The sequence below is a fragment of the Pinus tabuliformis genome, chromosome Q, assembly GCF_031772625.1.
Source record: "Pinus tabuliformis cultivar Carrire ecotype Pingquan chromosome Q, CPIR1, whole genome shotgun sequence".
Lineage (NCBI taxonomy): Eukaryota > Viridiplantae > Streptophyta > Pinopsida > Pinales > Pinaceae > Pinus > Pinus tabuliformis.
The window spans coordinates 1,039,066,747-1,039,084,525 of NC_142296.1; the positions used below are offsets into that span (position 1 = coordinate 1,039,066,747).

Below are 17,779 nucleotides of genomic sequence, written 5' to 3' on the forward strand. Positions count from 1 at the left end.
TTTAAGATCCAAAAAATTCTCTTTCATTGCCCCAATAGTCCATCCAAGATATTCTTCCCTCTATTCTAGACAAAAAGAACCTAATTTGTCTACTTTATGAGAATTGCCTATAAGAACATACTTGACTTTCAAGCATCCAAAAAGTAGATAATGAACAATGGGTGATGAACTCCATATTTTCCAACCTCTATGCTCCTTTACAATTAATTCTATTTCTTTTCTAGTTTGCAATTTCCCTTTTCTTGGTGCCAAATTTGGTTAATTTCTATATTAGTAAGTTGTTTTCTTTCCTTTTTATGTTTTATTTTGCAATGGAGAACACAACATGGACCATGTAGGGAGTTCATGTGAGTTTTGAAATGAAAGATAAATCAAAAGGAATCTAAAAGATAGGTGATAAATGATGCATAACTTTACTTCTAACTAGGGTAATGTAAGACTCTTACACTTTCATTGTGATTGTACTCGGCCCATGCTTCTATAACTATGTGAACTTTTTTTTCCCACAAAACTCTTACATCCATCTCTTTAATGATTGGTTGATATTTCAAAGAAAGATGGATGGTTTGCTTAAGGCATATGGCATAAAAACATGAGTTCTAAGGTTGACAATGGCAACATAGGATTTATTTTCCCACTGCCCTCATTTCCTTTTCCCCTATAGTGGAATTATAGCCTCTCATGCTCTTGGAAGCCATCTTGGACCAATATACATATTATATTCTAGCATTGATATTTACATAACTTTAGTTCATAGCAAGCCGAACACACAGTCCATATGCATATATTTACATCATACATGCCTAGCCATTCAATAGTTGAGAGTTGGCCTTAAACTCTGCACTAAGTATCCATGTTAACCTATTTACAACATATATATATATAATTTAATTTTAATATATGCCAGGGGTCAAAATTGTGGTATTACAATGTGAACAAGGCTAGGTGCAAATCCTAGATGACTTTGACCACAGAGATACGTCCCTCATAGTGCAATAGCTTAGCCAAAGAGATTCTATAATATGTATTTCTCAAAAGAATGCATGAAACGATGTGTTTTTGTGTATTTACTTTCGAAATTCCAAACTCAAAATTTAGCCAATAGAATGTGTATTCTTAGAACACTTTTTTTTCAACTTCCATTTCAAAGGAGACACCAACATAAATACAAAGTTTTGGAGGTAGCTGATTTCTTAAGTAATCTCGCGACATGACACTTACAGAAAGATGGCATAATTGTAAGATATAGATCCATGAGTTAAACAACAAATCCAAATGATAACTCCCACAAAATCCATGTACACAAATTTATATCATTTAAGTTATGAATAAACATGATAGAAGCCAGCAATTTCAAAAGTACTACCAGTTTGCGTTCAGTTGAATCAAATTTTATGCAATGGGTTTTTCCTTTCAAACCGTTTTGAAAATTATTAGTTGTGTACCATAGAGAATCTTTTTTTTCTCTTAAAAATTTCAAACATTTATCAATTCCATTACAAATTTAACGGATGTGAGGCATCTACTACTGAAGATTCCACAACTTTTCATTAAAATTAGAATGGCTATACTATTTTTTGAACAATGTTACATATAAACCACCATTAAACTCACACAACTTGATTTCGAGGGCTCTATGTCTGTTGGGGTTTGAACATGGATCATCATCATGGCAATACCCTGTTTCAACCACTAGACCACAACCCAGCAAACTAGAATGGCTATAGTTAGGAAAACCAAATGAATGCAATCAACCAATATTAATATATAGAATTTCAACAAAAGTATAGAGAGATGAGCTTACTACATACATTAGGATTTTGTTCTAACATGCTCAATTGGAATAGCTGTACCTTGCAACTTTCATCACATTGCAAAGTGATGGAAGTCATTCTAATAAAATTCATGAAAAGGGCATTCTTCATCCCTATCAATTGCCCATTCCAAAAGTTTAACCATGTTAACAATTGACTTTAAACTAATTTTTTCTTCATTATTTGCACTTCCAACCAATGCTTTTGGATGACTGTAAATTCCAGCATCACTCAAGACTAGAAAGCCCCAAAAACACGAGGGATGATAAATATTGAATGCTTAAATACTTTAATAGCCATTACAGTTTCAATATATTGACAATTCAGTAAGCTACAATCTGTGGCTTTCTTGGAATCCTAATATCACAAAGCACACGTGAAGTAGTACATTTGCAGTTCAGAAAAACAGATTAACATAAACAGATTTTAAATGATTTTCCTATTAAATGAGAATAAATAACAGTAAAGATAGGTTCATGTTATACTTTTAATGGTTAGGAGGAAATGCCAAATTATTAGCCATTTATGCAAATATAACAACTTATGTATCCCTGAACCCATCGAACGACTGACTTTTCCTCAAATTCCAATGTAGACCTTCACGAACACTGCGCAAAAAATCATGTGTGGAGTCCACCTCACATGCTGTTGGCACAGGCCATGGAGCCATGCTACAAATAAGCACATCTCCTGCTTTTAGTTGTTTCCTATCTTTACCATCAAATGAGGCCCATGCTTGTCCTCTACTGTTGAAAGGGACTTGCACCCGAACAGTAACATATTCTGGTAGGATGAGAGGCCTAAATGACAAAGAATGTGGGCAGATTGGAGTAAAAAGGATTCCAGGGACCTGCAGAATGTAAAAGAAATGGTGATTAAAGATTTACTGAGAAATGAAACCGGAGGTTATAAATAAATACAATAAAATGCAGCTCACCCAAAATCAGAGTAATAAGCCAGAAAACATTGGAAACATTATGAAATATCCTAATCCGTATGTTGTCCACAATGTGAAGTACGAGCCACACAGATGCTAAGAGAACTCACAAGAATGACACAAATTGTTCCAGGATGATCGACAGAAGCCACAAGTGCCATAAGCATAAATGAATGAGCAAATACAACTATAGAAACAAAGCACCCTTAGAACATAGAGCATAAGATTTCAAGAATTATGCATAGAAACAAAATTTTAAAACTATAGAAGATTCCTCATTTGCTTCATCAACATCCTAAAAAAGGAGATGGCTGGAGCTATCCTGAATCTTAAGAGTCATATAGACTACATTTGATTGAAAAAACCAAAACCATTAAATGGAACAGAATATCTTCTATGCATGAAAAACACACTAGTGCTCTAAGGCACCTGATGAAATAGAGCACTAAGAAAGCCACAGTTTTGGTTAGAACTTGAAACACAAACATTACAAAAGTGATGAAATTCTTGTTCTTTTTCTAAATGATGAACCTCCCCAGATATATGCAACAGTCCGCTAGCCACATATATCAGAAACTCATAGTTCAGCCTAGGACCGAGACATCCGGAGACCACTGGAAACTGGACCCGGGATCCAAAACTCCAACAGGACGCCTACACTAGGTGGAGGGGATAACATCCCAGTGAGACAACCACCCCGTCATTGTTTCTAAGTCTCTGACACATGGATAATAGATGGACAAGAGCCATGGCTATTTGCAAGCTTCCTATATCAAACTTTTATGAGCACAACGAAGTGTTGTTACAGCCCAGGTCCGCAAAAAGATGATACTCAAATAACATCTACAGATCTTGGTTGGATAAATCTGGAATTGGTAATTAATTCAAGGCAAGTCAAGACAAAATTGTTTCAAAACAGGCTCATCAGAAGGGCACTGGAACTAATTGAAACAACTTGGCAAGAGGAAACAAGACACCAGAGTTAAAAGCGACAAAAAGATGAGCCAAGTTGCCAGAATTGCCTATAGGAGGTGGTGCTGCCATTCCCAGTTTGGATCAGATTCAGGGAGCCAGGGAATCTTTGAATTTTGGTGATTCCTAAAATTGGAACCATTTCTTGTGAAGGGATCCTTTTCCAGCAGGGGGAATCATTTCCAGTAGAGGAAAATGATTCCCAAGAGTCAGGAACTATTTCCCTATGCTGGAAATGGTCTGTCCAAACAAAAACAAGACAAAAAAAACACATTACTGTTGTCTTAGCATGAGTTTCCTTGGGCATGGGAAAGTGTTGTGGCTCACATGAGTTGCCCAAAAACCCTAAAAATTCACTAATAATCCACAAGCATTATTCTTAAATTGCTTTTGCACATTTGGGAGAACAGCCACCCGACCCAGTAAGGAGATCACTAGGCAGTAGGCATTGTTGGTCATGCTTGGACTCTGTTGAAACTATTACAATTAAATGAGAGCCAAAGAAAAACAAACAAGCATGAACACAAACAATTTACTATAGAAACCCTTAACTGGGTAAACCAGCATCAAGATATCTTTACTACCTTGGCCATTTTGGCCAAGCCAACCAATTTGGGCATCTTACAACGGAGTATACCAAGCCCTTAAATAGAGTTTGTCAATCTAAGGTTACCATGAAACTTAGAGGTTGGATTCCTAGGGTTTTCAAGTGTCAACCCTAGACCAAGAGTTTCATATATTACTTATCAACCTACTAGACTTAAGCCCTAGATTGTGCACAAACCCTAAAGATCGAGGGTTAGGTTGTTGAAGAATCTAGGGCAAATAGGTGTAGTGTGATTCTTCTTGACTTGATAACAATTTGTGGAGTCTTTTTACTTTTCTTGTTAGCTTAATCTTCTTCTTATTAATGCATGTATGTGTACTTCATCAAACTACTATCAAAAACATAAGAACAAGAACACAAGATGTTGGGTCTTTGCCAAGGCCAAAACCTCTCTTCTCTTGAGAGGAAAACCCTTTAGTAAGTTTCTCCTATTGAAGCTTCTTATTGATCAATGCCAAACTCTAGATCCTTGACTAGAATGTCCTCCAAGCACAAGTCAAGTACTTCCTCCTTTCTGCACTTCGTTCTTCCAGCACTTTGTTTCCTGGCACTTCGTCCTCCTTACAACTGTTGTTAGATCTTGTTGCACTTGCTCTAGAAGAGATTCCTTGATGAGACCCTTTTCCTCATGATGATCCCTTCCTTCTCTTCACCAACCAATGAACTTGTATGACTGTAATGGGAGGGTTGTTATGACAGCAGAGACAGCCTCCTTACCTTTGCACGTGTGACTGTTTTCCTTGTGATGTTGACCTCTTCCTTCTTCGCTTGAGTGAGGGGCCTTATAGGCCTACTTAGATTGCCCAACCAACTAAGTTATGTGACTGTGATCTTACTGCTGATATGACCACAGACTGTCCTTCATCTTCTCGCACGTGTGACTGTATTTATCCTAGAAGACAGACTCCAACCTTCGCTTATACTTTCCCTTACTTCGCTGCACTAGAGGCTTCTTTTTCTCGCTCTCTTCACCTTATATTTGTCTTCCTTGCTCGCTGATTTCAGAGGAGTGAGTGCATTCTGTTTAGAGGAGTGGACAACCTCTATATATAGAGGATTGTCCCTCCTTTAGGCCGACTTGAGGCCGACTATAGGACTGCAGGCCGACTTGACATATATATAGCTCGGATTGCTTCTTTGATGGTGTTAAATGCTTGGAGGAGACTTGACTTTGCTTGGAGGTGACTTCTTTGACTATAATGCATATGTATACCTATAGTAACATGCCCTTAAGGTCTTCAAGCTTTTTCTTTTGACTATTTGACTCACCTATAGCATTTTAACTAGTGCTAGACCTATTTCAATCAGCAAGAAACTCATTGACATATATTATAAGAATAATTTTTCTTTTCTTGAGTAAATACAAATATCAAAAGTACATTTATGAAGACCAAACCTAGTTACATTTCCTTCAACACTCCCTCTTAACTAGGGAGGTATTCATATAACATTACAAGGTGTTTGGCTATTATCAATCTCTGAAGAATTCACATAAGAGAAACCGGATTTGCAATCCATCTGTTATAGCATCATATCAATCAGCATTGTCATAGTGCAAGGCCTTGACTAACAACTCCATCTCTTCATGAGATCATGAGCTACAATGCTGGCGAGACCAATGATTTATAGACACCCTCATCATTGTCTCTCAAGGTACATACCCACCCGGGTGTTCTTTGAGTATGACCTTCTAGGAAAATTCTTATCTTGGGTTCCCAGCCCTCAAAGAATATCGGTCCTCTTGCCTACTCTTGTCTTGGATGCGCTACACATCCTCAAAGAGTATCGGATGCCAGATGATTACCTAATCCTCCCATTCTTTCTTCCCAAGTGAAGACAAGAATGTTGTGTTTATCTTGTGTCTACATTTCCATTCATGGCCTTCATCTAGACTTACAGTTGTTAGTCCTGGTCTAGTGCATGACCCATGAAATGGAAAAACATAATTGTCACTCCTTTGTAATAAGCAGTGATCCAAAACTCCCTCTTAATCAGGGACTTGTCAGAGCTCCCACTTAACTAGGTACTCTTTCATTTATCAGCAACTTCTTCTTCATGGGTCCTTCAACTGCTCGATCTCCTTCCTTTCTTTGATGTCATGAAGTCTTTGCTCGAACTTCTTCTAGGTAGGGCACCATCCATCAATCACTTTCCTTCCTGGTTTGTCATGTCATTGCTTCCTTCGTGGAAAGTGTCTTTCTTATCGTACATTAGGTTTTCTTGTCATCTGGGTACTCCTTTGTCATCTGTCCATGCTTCAGTATACTCTTCTCATGGATGCTTCGTTGTATTTGCTTGTTTACATGCTTTGACCTAGTATTCCATCATGAATTCATCCTGATATTGCTTCAACGTCGCTTTTTCTTTTGTTGGATGGCTTCTTCATCACGACATCTTTGTAGAGTAGAATCAGTTATCTGCATATTTCATATCTCCAAGGCCTTCATAGGTGTCAAGGGTCCTTCCTTTCTTTGTCAGAGTTGTCCTGCCTTCTTTCGGGAGATATCTTCAAAGTATCTTGTCAGATAGTGATTCTTGGTGATCATGGTGTTCTTCACATGCTTGATCTATTTCTTCATTTGCTTCTTCTTAGATAGATATGTCAACCATCTTATGCTTCTTGTGAAAGCATTTCTTTATTGCTTGCTTCCTGGACCAGTCAACATTTCTTCTTGCTTCGTAATCAGCGATCTTATAATCCTTATGTGAGCATATTCTTTTGTTGACCTTCATTGCATTGTAGTACATGCCTTCGAGCATGTCCTTGGTGAAAGAGATTCTTTCATACTTGATCATGTTATAGAACTATTTCCATGACTCAATAATATACAAATGATAACATGACTAAACTGTTGATTTGTGGTAGTATCGGATGTGTTCTAGCTATGAAAATTGGTGGAGAGGCTAAGGCACATAAGATCTCCAAAACCTAGAAATGGTTTGGGGAAATTCCACCCGATTGGAGAGATATTAAAATAATTAATATTTTTAATGGGGTTCCTAAGTATAAACTTAGGAAAATTAAAATATTAATGGGTATTAATATAAAACTGGGTGAGAATGTTCTAAATGACATGGATCAAGCCAAATCTAATCTTAGCTGTTGATTAGAGACTTAATCTCGGTTGTTGAAGGCTCAATAGGAAAAAGTATAAGAGGAGGCTTGAGGGTCAGTTGGAGATACACCAAATTGATCAGCCAGTTTGATTTTCTGGAGCGAGGCTTGCAAAGAAAATTTGAACTAGTGGTCTGTTGCAGCGAGGGGCAGTGAGTACATAGCAGAGAGGCAGGGATAGTGCCAGAGGGTCAGCGGAGTGACCGAAGAGGCTGACGCAGAGGTAGCTGGGGACTGCGCAGAGGCTGAGGGGCCTGTGTGGGTGACGCAGAGGGCTAGAGAGCTGATGCAGAGAGCCAGGAAGCTGATGTAGAGGCTTCAAGAGCTGAGCTGAAGCTAGCAGGGCCAATAGGAAGTGTTGAAAGGATTTTTGTGGGGTAGACTAGAGCTGAGAGGTTGAATATCGGTCTTCGAGAAGAGGTATTACTGCCGTGTAACAATTTCTGTTGGGTGAGCCATTTCTGGCACCCTAGTTGTACTCAAGAATCTGCATAATAATAAAACCCTCAGAACTGCTGCACTGGTTTTCCCGCATTGGGTTTTTCCGGGGACGATTGTCCAAAAATAATGGTGTCCCTTATGTGTTTGTCTCAATATTTCAGTTGCTGATCTGTATATGATTTAAGGATGCAATTGTGTTTATTTCAGTATTTATATTTATAAATAACTTGTTAATGAAATGAACAAGTAGGAGAAATTAAACCAGATAATGCAGTAGGGATTTTTGACGTGTCAGAATTAGAAATTTCAACATGGTATTAAAGCGTTGCAGATCATATGAGGACTGAAGGCATCAACGATATCAGAAATTTGCAACAGTAGCAGCTGTCCCGAGAGACATAGCTGCTCCTAAGCAGAAGGCAACTGAGAAGAAGTGACGTAGAGGGTCTGCGTCATCATTTCAAGCCCAAGAGAGGGCCAACGCAGAGGCAGAGAGAGGCAAAAGAGGCTCACAAAGAGCCATGTCATCCTACTCAACCAGGTAGGATTGACGCAATTGGCTAGAGGAGCGATTCAGCCTTTGCCAGGATTGCGCAGCACTGGAAGGCTCAGTTTCTTCAGTTGTCGGGGCCTAGGGAGCTGTGGGCAGATTGTGGTTGGGAAGCTGGTGGGATGTTGTTTTTTCCGAAGAAAAACAGTACCTAACGGGACAAAACCAAGGTAGAGGGAGTCGCTACCTTGATGGATTTCTAGCCAAGAAATCTAGGTCCGAGTTGCAGTTGCAAGGAGGATTGGAGAGGACCGGCTTGACATTTGGTGGGAAGATTTCCAGCAGGGAAATCAAGACTTAGAGGGAGATTTCCAGGAGGGAAGTCGAAACTCAGAGGGACTCATGAAGAGGAGCGATAATGGCAGTGAATGGACTGAGGGATCAGGACAGGTTGGACGAGGCTTCCAACTTTGTCATCTAGAAGGCCAGGATCTTGGCAGTCCTAGATCGACATCGCATCAAAGGCTTTGCCTTGAGAACCGTGGCTATCCCTATCTACCCAATTGATAATGAGAAGTATGAGGATGCAATCGTGAGGGCAAAGTGAATAATTCTTGATGGGGTCAAAGATCATGTCGTACCACGTATTGCTGAAAAGAACATAGCAAAAGAGATGTGGGATACTTTGAAGACCTCGTATCAGGGCACTTCCATGCAGCGGAAGATGCTATTGGAGAATCAGATGCGATCGTATTAGATGTAGAAGGGGGAGCAGATAGATCCATTCCTCCTCAGATTGCAGGAGATTCGTGACCAACTTACTTCCATAGGGTCTACACCAGATCTAGAGTTCATGGTGAGGACCGCCCTGAATGCAGTCTCTGAGGAGTGGGAGACATTTGTCCAAGGTATTTTGGGCATAGCTACTCTTCCAGGATGGGAGGAGATGTGGACAGCTCTTCGCCAAGAAGAGATCAGACAGTTGACCAAGGTGGGGAGTAGTGGCAAGGGAGGTTGAATCAAGAAAGAGGAGGATGCGACTCTAGCATCTGCAGGACAGCAGGGGAAGAGTAAGAAGAAGGATATCTTCAAGGTGAAGTGCTTCCATTATGGGGAGCTGGGAGATTATGCATCCCAGTGTCCAAGGAAGAAAAACAAGGGAGAGGTTTTTGACTCCAAGGCAGCTCCAGCTAAGGCAGAGAAAGAAGTCGAGACTGATGACGATTATGCCATGAGTGCTCATGCACCTCTAGAGAAGAGGTGGGGAGTCATCGAGTTGTAGTCAGGAGAACTACATACTAGGGGCAGGACCCTTGAGGTGCCCAAACCCTTGGATCATATCCGGCTACGGGAGCCCATAACGACAGTAGCAGGATGATAGAGGTCGGGTGGAGCAAAGTGTAGTGGAGCAGAAAGGCAGTGCTTGGGTGCAGAAATCTGAGGCAGCACAGTGGAGGTTGTAGTAGTGCGAAAGGCACAAAGGTGTATTCGGCAGTGCAACGGCAGCATAGGGAGCATGAGGTAGCAGTAGGGGCAGCTTCAGCATCATGAGCAATGTTGCACGAAGCGGGAGCGAAGCGGAAGCGTTTTTTGGAAGCGGAAGCGCGGAAGCGTCATTTTCCAAAAATCTAGGAAGCGAAGCGTCCGCGGAAGCGTCTGCTATATATATATATTTTTTTGCATTTATACTCAAAACAAACATCCCAAATACCAAATTAATTGTAGAAGACATGAAAACATGCATATTTTTGCATAAATCAAGATAGATATGGCATCCATGATTCCATTGTAGTTACTAGTATGTACAACAATCATCTATATTCTAGCTATTACAAACATACATCAAATTTTTAAGCATATTATAAAACATAAAACATTTAAGCATATTATAAAACATAAAACATAGAGCATATTATGATTTATCTAGCAAGTGAGCAACTGTCAACATTTGTCATGTCCAAAATTCAAATAATAATGTTTACAAAATATGTCACTTGGTCACCGCCAAGCCAAAAAGGTTCAAAATTCAAATTCACAAGTCTACAAGTCTAATGAGTAATCTATGACAAAAAGTAGTAGATTGTGAATATATCTACTAATCTCTCCTCCTTCCACCACGAATAGAACGTGGTGGCGGGCCTCCACGTGGTGGCAATGAAGAAGATGGTGACTGTGGAAGTCGTGGCACTGAAACTGATGAAGAAGAACCCCCTGCTGTTGGTGTTGAACCATGGAACCTAGGAACCAAGGGACCAGATGGGGGTGGGGGTGGTGGCATATCAACACGGTCATCATCATCCTAGAATCGCTCAAAAAATTCATGCAAAAAAAAAAACACTAGTTAACAAAAAAATTAAAAACATGAATTAGAGAAATGCTTTATAAGGGAAAATTGGAAAATTCATACCACAATGGACATACCTGGATAAGAGCATCCTCTAATTGCTCTAGTCGCAACACTCCATCCTCCAAATTGGGCTCCTCTGGATTCTTGTCCCAAATCAACAAGTCTTTATTAGACTTTGCATCTTCACAGTAATGGGACAACAATCGCAAGTTGTAATGAACATAAACCAAGCTCTCTGCCCGGTCTAAACTCAACCTGTTCCTTTTAACACTGTGGATGAAAGAATAAGAGCTCCAACACCTCTCTATAGAAGAAGTGTTTACCACCTGTGATAGCACCCGCAATGCCAAACTCTGTAGAAGTGGAGTACCCCCTCCATGCATGTTCCACCACTCAAGAGCAGGAAAAGTCTCTCGATCTTTAATTGCATGCATGCTCCCAAATGGACCAGTGTTGAGCGTATAGTTGCTCACCTGTCTCCGTACCAATGCAGCGTCCTCCTCATCAGGGATTAATTTACTCAATGCAGCCATATATTTTTGGTGAACCTCTTGATCTTGGTGTGGTTTTCTCCTGCTTCCCCCCCCAGGTGCTGGTGTTGAAAGCCATGATGGATGATAGTATTTAGGTGTCAAAACATATGCTAATGCATGCAATGGAATATTTAACATTTCCCATCGGTTTTGCACCTCTACACGAATATAATTGTACAAGGTGGTATCTCTAGGCTCAACAATGTCTTTAATCTGCCCCAACATGCTATCCATTTGCTCATACACCTCCCCAATTACTGGTCGATCTGAATCTGCAAACTTGATCATGTAATAAATTGGTTTGGTGAATTGCAAAACATATTTAACCTGTGACCAAAAGTAACTGTCAAGAACAGTGTCCTTGACTGCATTAGCACCATCTGTGTCAGTGTTAATTTCATCCCATGTTTCAGCACACACCAGATTAGTTAAAGCTTGTCTCACCTTCACTAGCCGCCTAAAGGTGAGGTAATAACTAGCAAATCTTGTCTTTGCAATTTTAAGCAATTGCAACTTGGAGTAAGTGCCATAGAAGTAGTTTACCCTTGTATGCCCTGTGATGAATTTAATGAGCTGCTTCCCTTTCCTGTAAACCTCAGCAATCCACCCACATTCTTTGTGTTTCACAATATCATGCATCAAAAGGTTCAATGTGTGAACCAGGCACCCAGACCAAAAGATGTGTGGATGAGTACGCTCAATAATTTTTCCTGCTGCCTTACAATTTGCTGCATTATCTGTGATCACTTGAACCACATTATTCGGACCAACATCTTTGATTGATTTCAATAGGAGATCTGCAATGTTTTGTGCAGATGCAGTGATGGAGGAGGAGTCATGACATGCAATAAATACTGCACCACTAGAAGAAACACCAAGAACATTTATCAAATGTTGGTTTCTAATATTTGTCCACCCATCTGATACAATGGATACCCCAGAATCTACCCACTCATTTGTAAAACGTGTCAAAGTTCTTTGAACCTTAGCTTTTTCTCTTTCTAATAACACTGTTCTAGCTTTCTCATAGTTGGGGGCCTTGTATCCTTTTGGGGCTTCATTGATGGCCTTTACCATTTCATGCCAATAGGGAGAGCGAAGCACATTGAATGGTACACCGCAAGCACAAAGAAAACGGACTATCTTTCCATCCACATCATCCCTCCCAGCAACATTAAGGAAATCCCCTATTGTTCTTCTACCTCCAGAGCTTGCAGAAGTACCATGAGGAGATGAGCAATTACCAAATTTAGAGGTTGCACTTGATTCAGAATGAGTTTTTTGTTTCTTGTTTTTTTGTTGTGCAGCCATCTCTATTTGGATGTATTTTCTTCTTTCTTCAGTTGAAATGTTTGGGCAAATTTGTACCCCCACAGAACCCTTTTTTTCATCACTGTCCAGCACCCCACAAAGATGCCTCCTCAGACGGGTATATGAACCACAATATGGTTTTCCTCCATGACAACCATGAGGGCACACAAATTTGTAAGATCCACCACCCTTTCCCCCATCAAGTTTGGTCACATAGTTCCATAAGGGTGTTGATGTAGCTTTCCCATCTTGTGTTTCAGTGTCCCCTTCAAGTTCATCCCCTTCCTCTTCAAACCCTTCCTCCTCATCATACATTGGGTCACTACTATTAGGACCATCACCAATGTCCTCTTCTGTTTCTTCCCTTCTATTCCTCACCCTTGCCATCATTAAAACCAAGAGTGGAATGATACATAGAAGCCAAAAGAACACCATCTTGGAATATGGATATAGGTGGTGGACAACGGCAACCTGTAAATAAAGGAGCAAGTAGAAACAATGGGAAAGAGTAGGAGAGGGAGGAGAAAAATACAAAAATTTTTTCAAAAAAACAAGGGAGTTTGGGGTTTGAACTTACCTCTTTAGCTCTTGTAGATGAAGTCCTCCAAGCTCTTGCTCCAAGCTCCTCCTTCTTCACTCCTCCAAGCTCTCCTCTCTTCTCCTCTCCTTTCCTCTCTTCTCTTCTCCTCTCCTCTCTTCTCTTCTCCAACTCTCATAAACTCAAAGTGAGAAAATGAGGAATGAATGGGGACTTTATTCTTTTCATTCCTCACCCTAACCCACCCCCTTAAGGTTGAGTGAACATAACTTTAAAAAAAAATTAAAAAAAATTTGTTTTTCTCCCTTGGGCGCGCCCCTTTCCGCCGAAGCGTACGGAAGCGTGCGTGAAGCGCACGCTTCCTGCTCCGAAGCACCACGCTTCGGCGGCCCGAAGCGCCGTACGAAGCGCGCTTCGGAGCCGGCGCTTCGGAAATTCCAGGAAGCGCAAAAAAAATTGCGAATCGCGCTTCCGAATTTCCGAAGCGCGCTTTGGAAGGCGCTTCGTACGGCGCTTCCGTACGGGGCGCGCTTCGGAGCTTCGGAGCGAGGGGGGGGGGCGCTTCGTGCAACACTGATCATGAGGCTTCGAGACTGACCAGGATGTCAGCTTTTGGGTAGATCAGTTACTTACTTCTCAGTAACTAAGTTGCGGTGCATGAGTTAGCAGTGGCAGTGCTAGGGGCAGCATGGGCAAAATATTGAGAGGGTGCTGCAGTATAGATGTAGCAATGGCAGTGTCATGGGAAGCAGTACACGGTGCAACAATGTGAATGATGTGACGCAATAGGCCAAGCATCAGCACAGGTATCGGTGCGGAAGGATCAGTGTGATGTTTCCGTGGTGGAGCATTATTAGAGCACATTCCTCGCTAATAGGGAGTGTTGATTTGTGGTAGCATCGGATGTGCTCTAGCCATGAAAATTGGTGGAGAGGCTAAGGCAGATAAGATCTCCAAGACCCAGAAATGGTTTGGGGAAATTCCACCCGGTTGGAGAGATATTAAAATAATTAATATTTTTAATGGGGTTCCTAAGTCTAAACTTAGGAAAAATTAAAATATTAATGGGTATTAATATAAAACTGGGTGAGAATGTTCTAAATGACACGGATCAAACCAAATCTAATCTTAGCCATTGATTAGAAACTTAATTTCAGCAGTTGAAGACCCAACAAGAAAAGTATAAGAGGAGGCTTGAGGGTCAGTTGGAGATACACCAAACTGGTCCGTCAGTGCGATTTTCTAGAGCAAGGCTTGCTGCGAAAATTCGAACTAGTGGTCTATTGCAGCGAGGGGCAGTGAGTACATAGCAGAGAGGCAGGGATAGTGCCAGAGGGTCAGCACACTGACCGAAGAGGTTGACGCAGAAGCAGCTAGAGCTATGCAGAGGCAGCAGGAGCTACGTAGAGGCTGAGGGGCCAGTGTGAGTGATGTAGAGTGCCAGAGAGTTGACGCAGTGAGCCAGGAGGCTGACGCAGAGACTTCAGGAGCTGAGCTGAAGCTAGCAGGGCTAACGCAGGGGCAAGAGGAAGTGCTGGAAGGATTTTCGTGTGGCAGACTAGAGCTGAGAGGCTGAATATCTGTCTCCGAGAAGAGGTATTACTGCCGTATAACAATCTCTGTTGGGTGAGCCATTTCTGGCACCATAGTTGTACTCAAGAATCTGCATAATAATAAAACCCTCATAGCTGCTATACCGATTTTTCCGCATTGGGTTTTTTCGGGGACGATTGTCCAAAAATAACGGTGTCCCTTGTGTGTTTATCTCAGTATTTCAGTCACTGATCTGTATATGGGTAAAGGTTGCATTTGTGTTTATATCAGTGTTTATATTTATAAATAACTTGTTAATGAAATGAACAAGTAAAAGAAATTAAACCAGATAATGCAGTAGGGATTTCTAACGTGTCAGACTTAGAAATTTCAACATGGTATCAGAGCGTTACAGATCACAGGAGGATTGAAGGCATCAACGATATCGGAAATTTGCAGTAGTAGCAGCTATCCCGAGAGATAGAGCTGCTTCTAAGCAGAAGGCAGTAGAGAAGAAGAGATGCAAAGGGCTTGCATCATCATTTCGAGCCGAAGAGAGGGCCAGCACAGAGGGGGAGAGAGGCAGAAGAGGCTGACGAAGAGCCACGTCATCCTACTCAGCTAGGTAGGATTGACGTAGCTGGCCAGAGGAGTGATTCAGCCTTTATCGGGATTTCATAGAGCTAGAAGGCTCAGTTTATTTAGTTTCCGGGGCCTAGGGAGCTATGGGCAGATTGCGGTTGGGAAGCTGGTGGGGTGTTGTTTCTGTCGAAGCAAAACAATACATAACGAGACAGAACCAAGGTAGAGGGAGTCGCTACCTTGACAGATTTCTAGCCAAGAAATCCAAATCCGAGTTGCAGTTGCAAGGAGGATTGGAGAGGAGCGGTTTGACATTTGGCCGGAAGATTTCCAATAGGGAAATCAGGACTTAGAGGGAGATTTCCAGGAGGGAATTCAAAACTTAGAGGGAGTCTAAAAGAGGAGCGGTAATGGCAGTGAATAGACTGAGGGATCAAGATAGGTTGGATGGAGCTTCCAACTTTGTCATCTAGAAAGCCAGGATCCTGGTAGTCCTAGATCGAAATCGCATCAAGGGTTTTGCCTTGAGAACCATGGCTATCCTAGTCGACCCAGCTGATAATGAGAAGTATGAGGATGCAATGGCAAGGTCAAAGTGCACAATCCTTGACGGGATCAAAGATCATGTCGTACCACATATTGCTGAAAAGAACACAGCAAAGGAGATGTGGGATACTTTGACGACCTTGTATCAGAGCACTTCCGTGCAAAGAAAGATGCTATTGGAGAATCAGCTGTGGTCGTATCAGATGCAGAATGGGGAGTAGATAGATCCATTCCTCCTCAGATTGCAGGAGATTCGTGACCAAGTTACTTCCATAGGGTCTACATCGAATCCAGAGTTCATGGTGAGGACCACCCTAAATGCAGTCTCCGAGGAGTGGGAGACATTTTTCCAAGGCAATTTGGGCAGAGCTACTCTTCCAGGATGGGAGGAGATGTGCACAGCTCTTCGCCAAGAAGAGATCAGACGGTTGACCTGTTGATTTGGGGTAGCATCGGATGTGCTCTAGCCACGAAATTTGGTGGACAGGTTGGGGCACATAAGATCTCCAATACCCAGAAAAGGGTTTGGGCAGATTCTAAACAGTTCATGAGATATTAAAATAATTAATATTTTTAATGGAGTCCCTAAGTCTAAACTTAGGGAAAATAAAATATCAATGTGTATTAATATGAAACTATGTTAGAATGGTCCAAAAGACATGGATCAAGCCAGATCTAATCTTAGCTGTTAATTAGGGACTTAATCTCAGTCGTTGATTTGTCAACGAGAAAAGTATAAGAGAAGGCTTGAGGGTCACTTGGAGAATATACTGAGGGAGACCAGTCAGTTCAATTTCTGAAGCGAGATTAGTTGAGAAATTGAACTAGTGGTCTGGAGAGCAGTCAGGAGGCAGCAAGTACAAAACAGAGAGACGGGAGATCAACACAGAGGCAGAAGAGATCAGACGCAGGGCCAGAGGAAGCCACGCAGAGGCAAAAGAGATCAGATGCAGGGCTAGAGGAAGCCACGCAGAGGCAACATAGACTGCGCAGAGCCAGTGAGGTCTGTGTCATCCACGCAGAGGCTGTAGGAGTGACGCAGAAGGCCAAAGAGGCTGCACAGAGACTCAGTAGGTAGACGCAGAGGGTTTTAGGTTGACACAGAGGTTAGTAGGGCCTACACTAGGTTCAGAAGAAGTGCTGGAAAATTTGTCTATTTTTGGGTAAGCCAGTTTGGCACCCTGTTGTACTAGACGATCGCTGAATAATAAAATCCTCCCTTGCTGCACTGGTTTTCCCACATTGGGTTTTTCCGAGGACATTTGTCCAAAATAACTATCTCAATGTGTTGATTCTTGTGCATATGTTTGTTTCTGTATTATGGTGTGATATCTGTAACAATATTTATTTTAATGTCTGTTTAAGTAATTTCATGAATAACTTATGGTGAAATAAGTAGGAAAAGTAAATCAGTTGCTGCAGTGATAGAATTTTCACATGGTATTAGAGCAAGTAACCAAAGACAGAAAGGGAAAATCAGTTATTGGTTGAGACAACGATGCAAAGGCATTTACCTCAGGGGACTCATGTAGATTTTCTGTAGATTGCACAAGAGAGAGATTTTGATTTCTCTATGTTGGCTTCCAGGTTGGAAGAAGAAGTGGCGTGCATGACTAGTGTTCCATCATCAGAAGTATGGTATATAGACAGTGGAGCCTCGTGGCATATGACAAGAATTAGGGAGTGTTTCTCAGAATATCGAGAAGAGAAGATGAACTTTCAGATCACCATGGTGAACAAGGCAAAGTGTACTCCAGTAGGAAAGGGTACCATAGTTTTTTAGATAGAATCAGGAGGGCAGTTCCATGCCACAAGTGTGCTACATGTACCAGGATTAGAGATGAACTTACTTTCCATGTCACAACTACAAGACAAGGGCTATGACGTCTACTTCATCAAGGAAAAGGTATACGTCAAACACCCGAGCCAGAAAAAGAAAGTGCAGATCGGGATCAAAAGTAATCGGTTGTATAGATTACAACTAGAATCTCCAATGGCACTAATAGGCAGTCA

General features: G+C 41.4%; 1 protein-coding gene across 2 annotated transcripts in view; it reads right to left on the reverse strand.

The window, feature by feature from the left end:
- Nucleotides 1-2,077: 2,077 nt before the first annotated feature.
- The window catches only part of NADK1 (NAD kinase 1), a 465,773-nt gene continuing 450,071 nt past the window's right edge, over nt 2,078-17,779 (reverse strand). For both annotated transcript variants that reach the window (XM_089385728.1, XM_089385727.1), the window contains exon 11: nt 2,078-2,664. In XM_089385728.1, the coding sequence (XP_089241854.1) occupies nt 2,356-2,664 (309 nt within the window). In that variant the 3' untranslated portion in view covers nt 2,078-2,355. The remainder of the gene's footprint in view (nt 2,665-17,779) is intronic.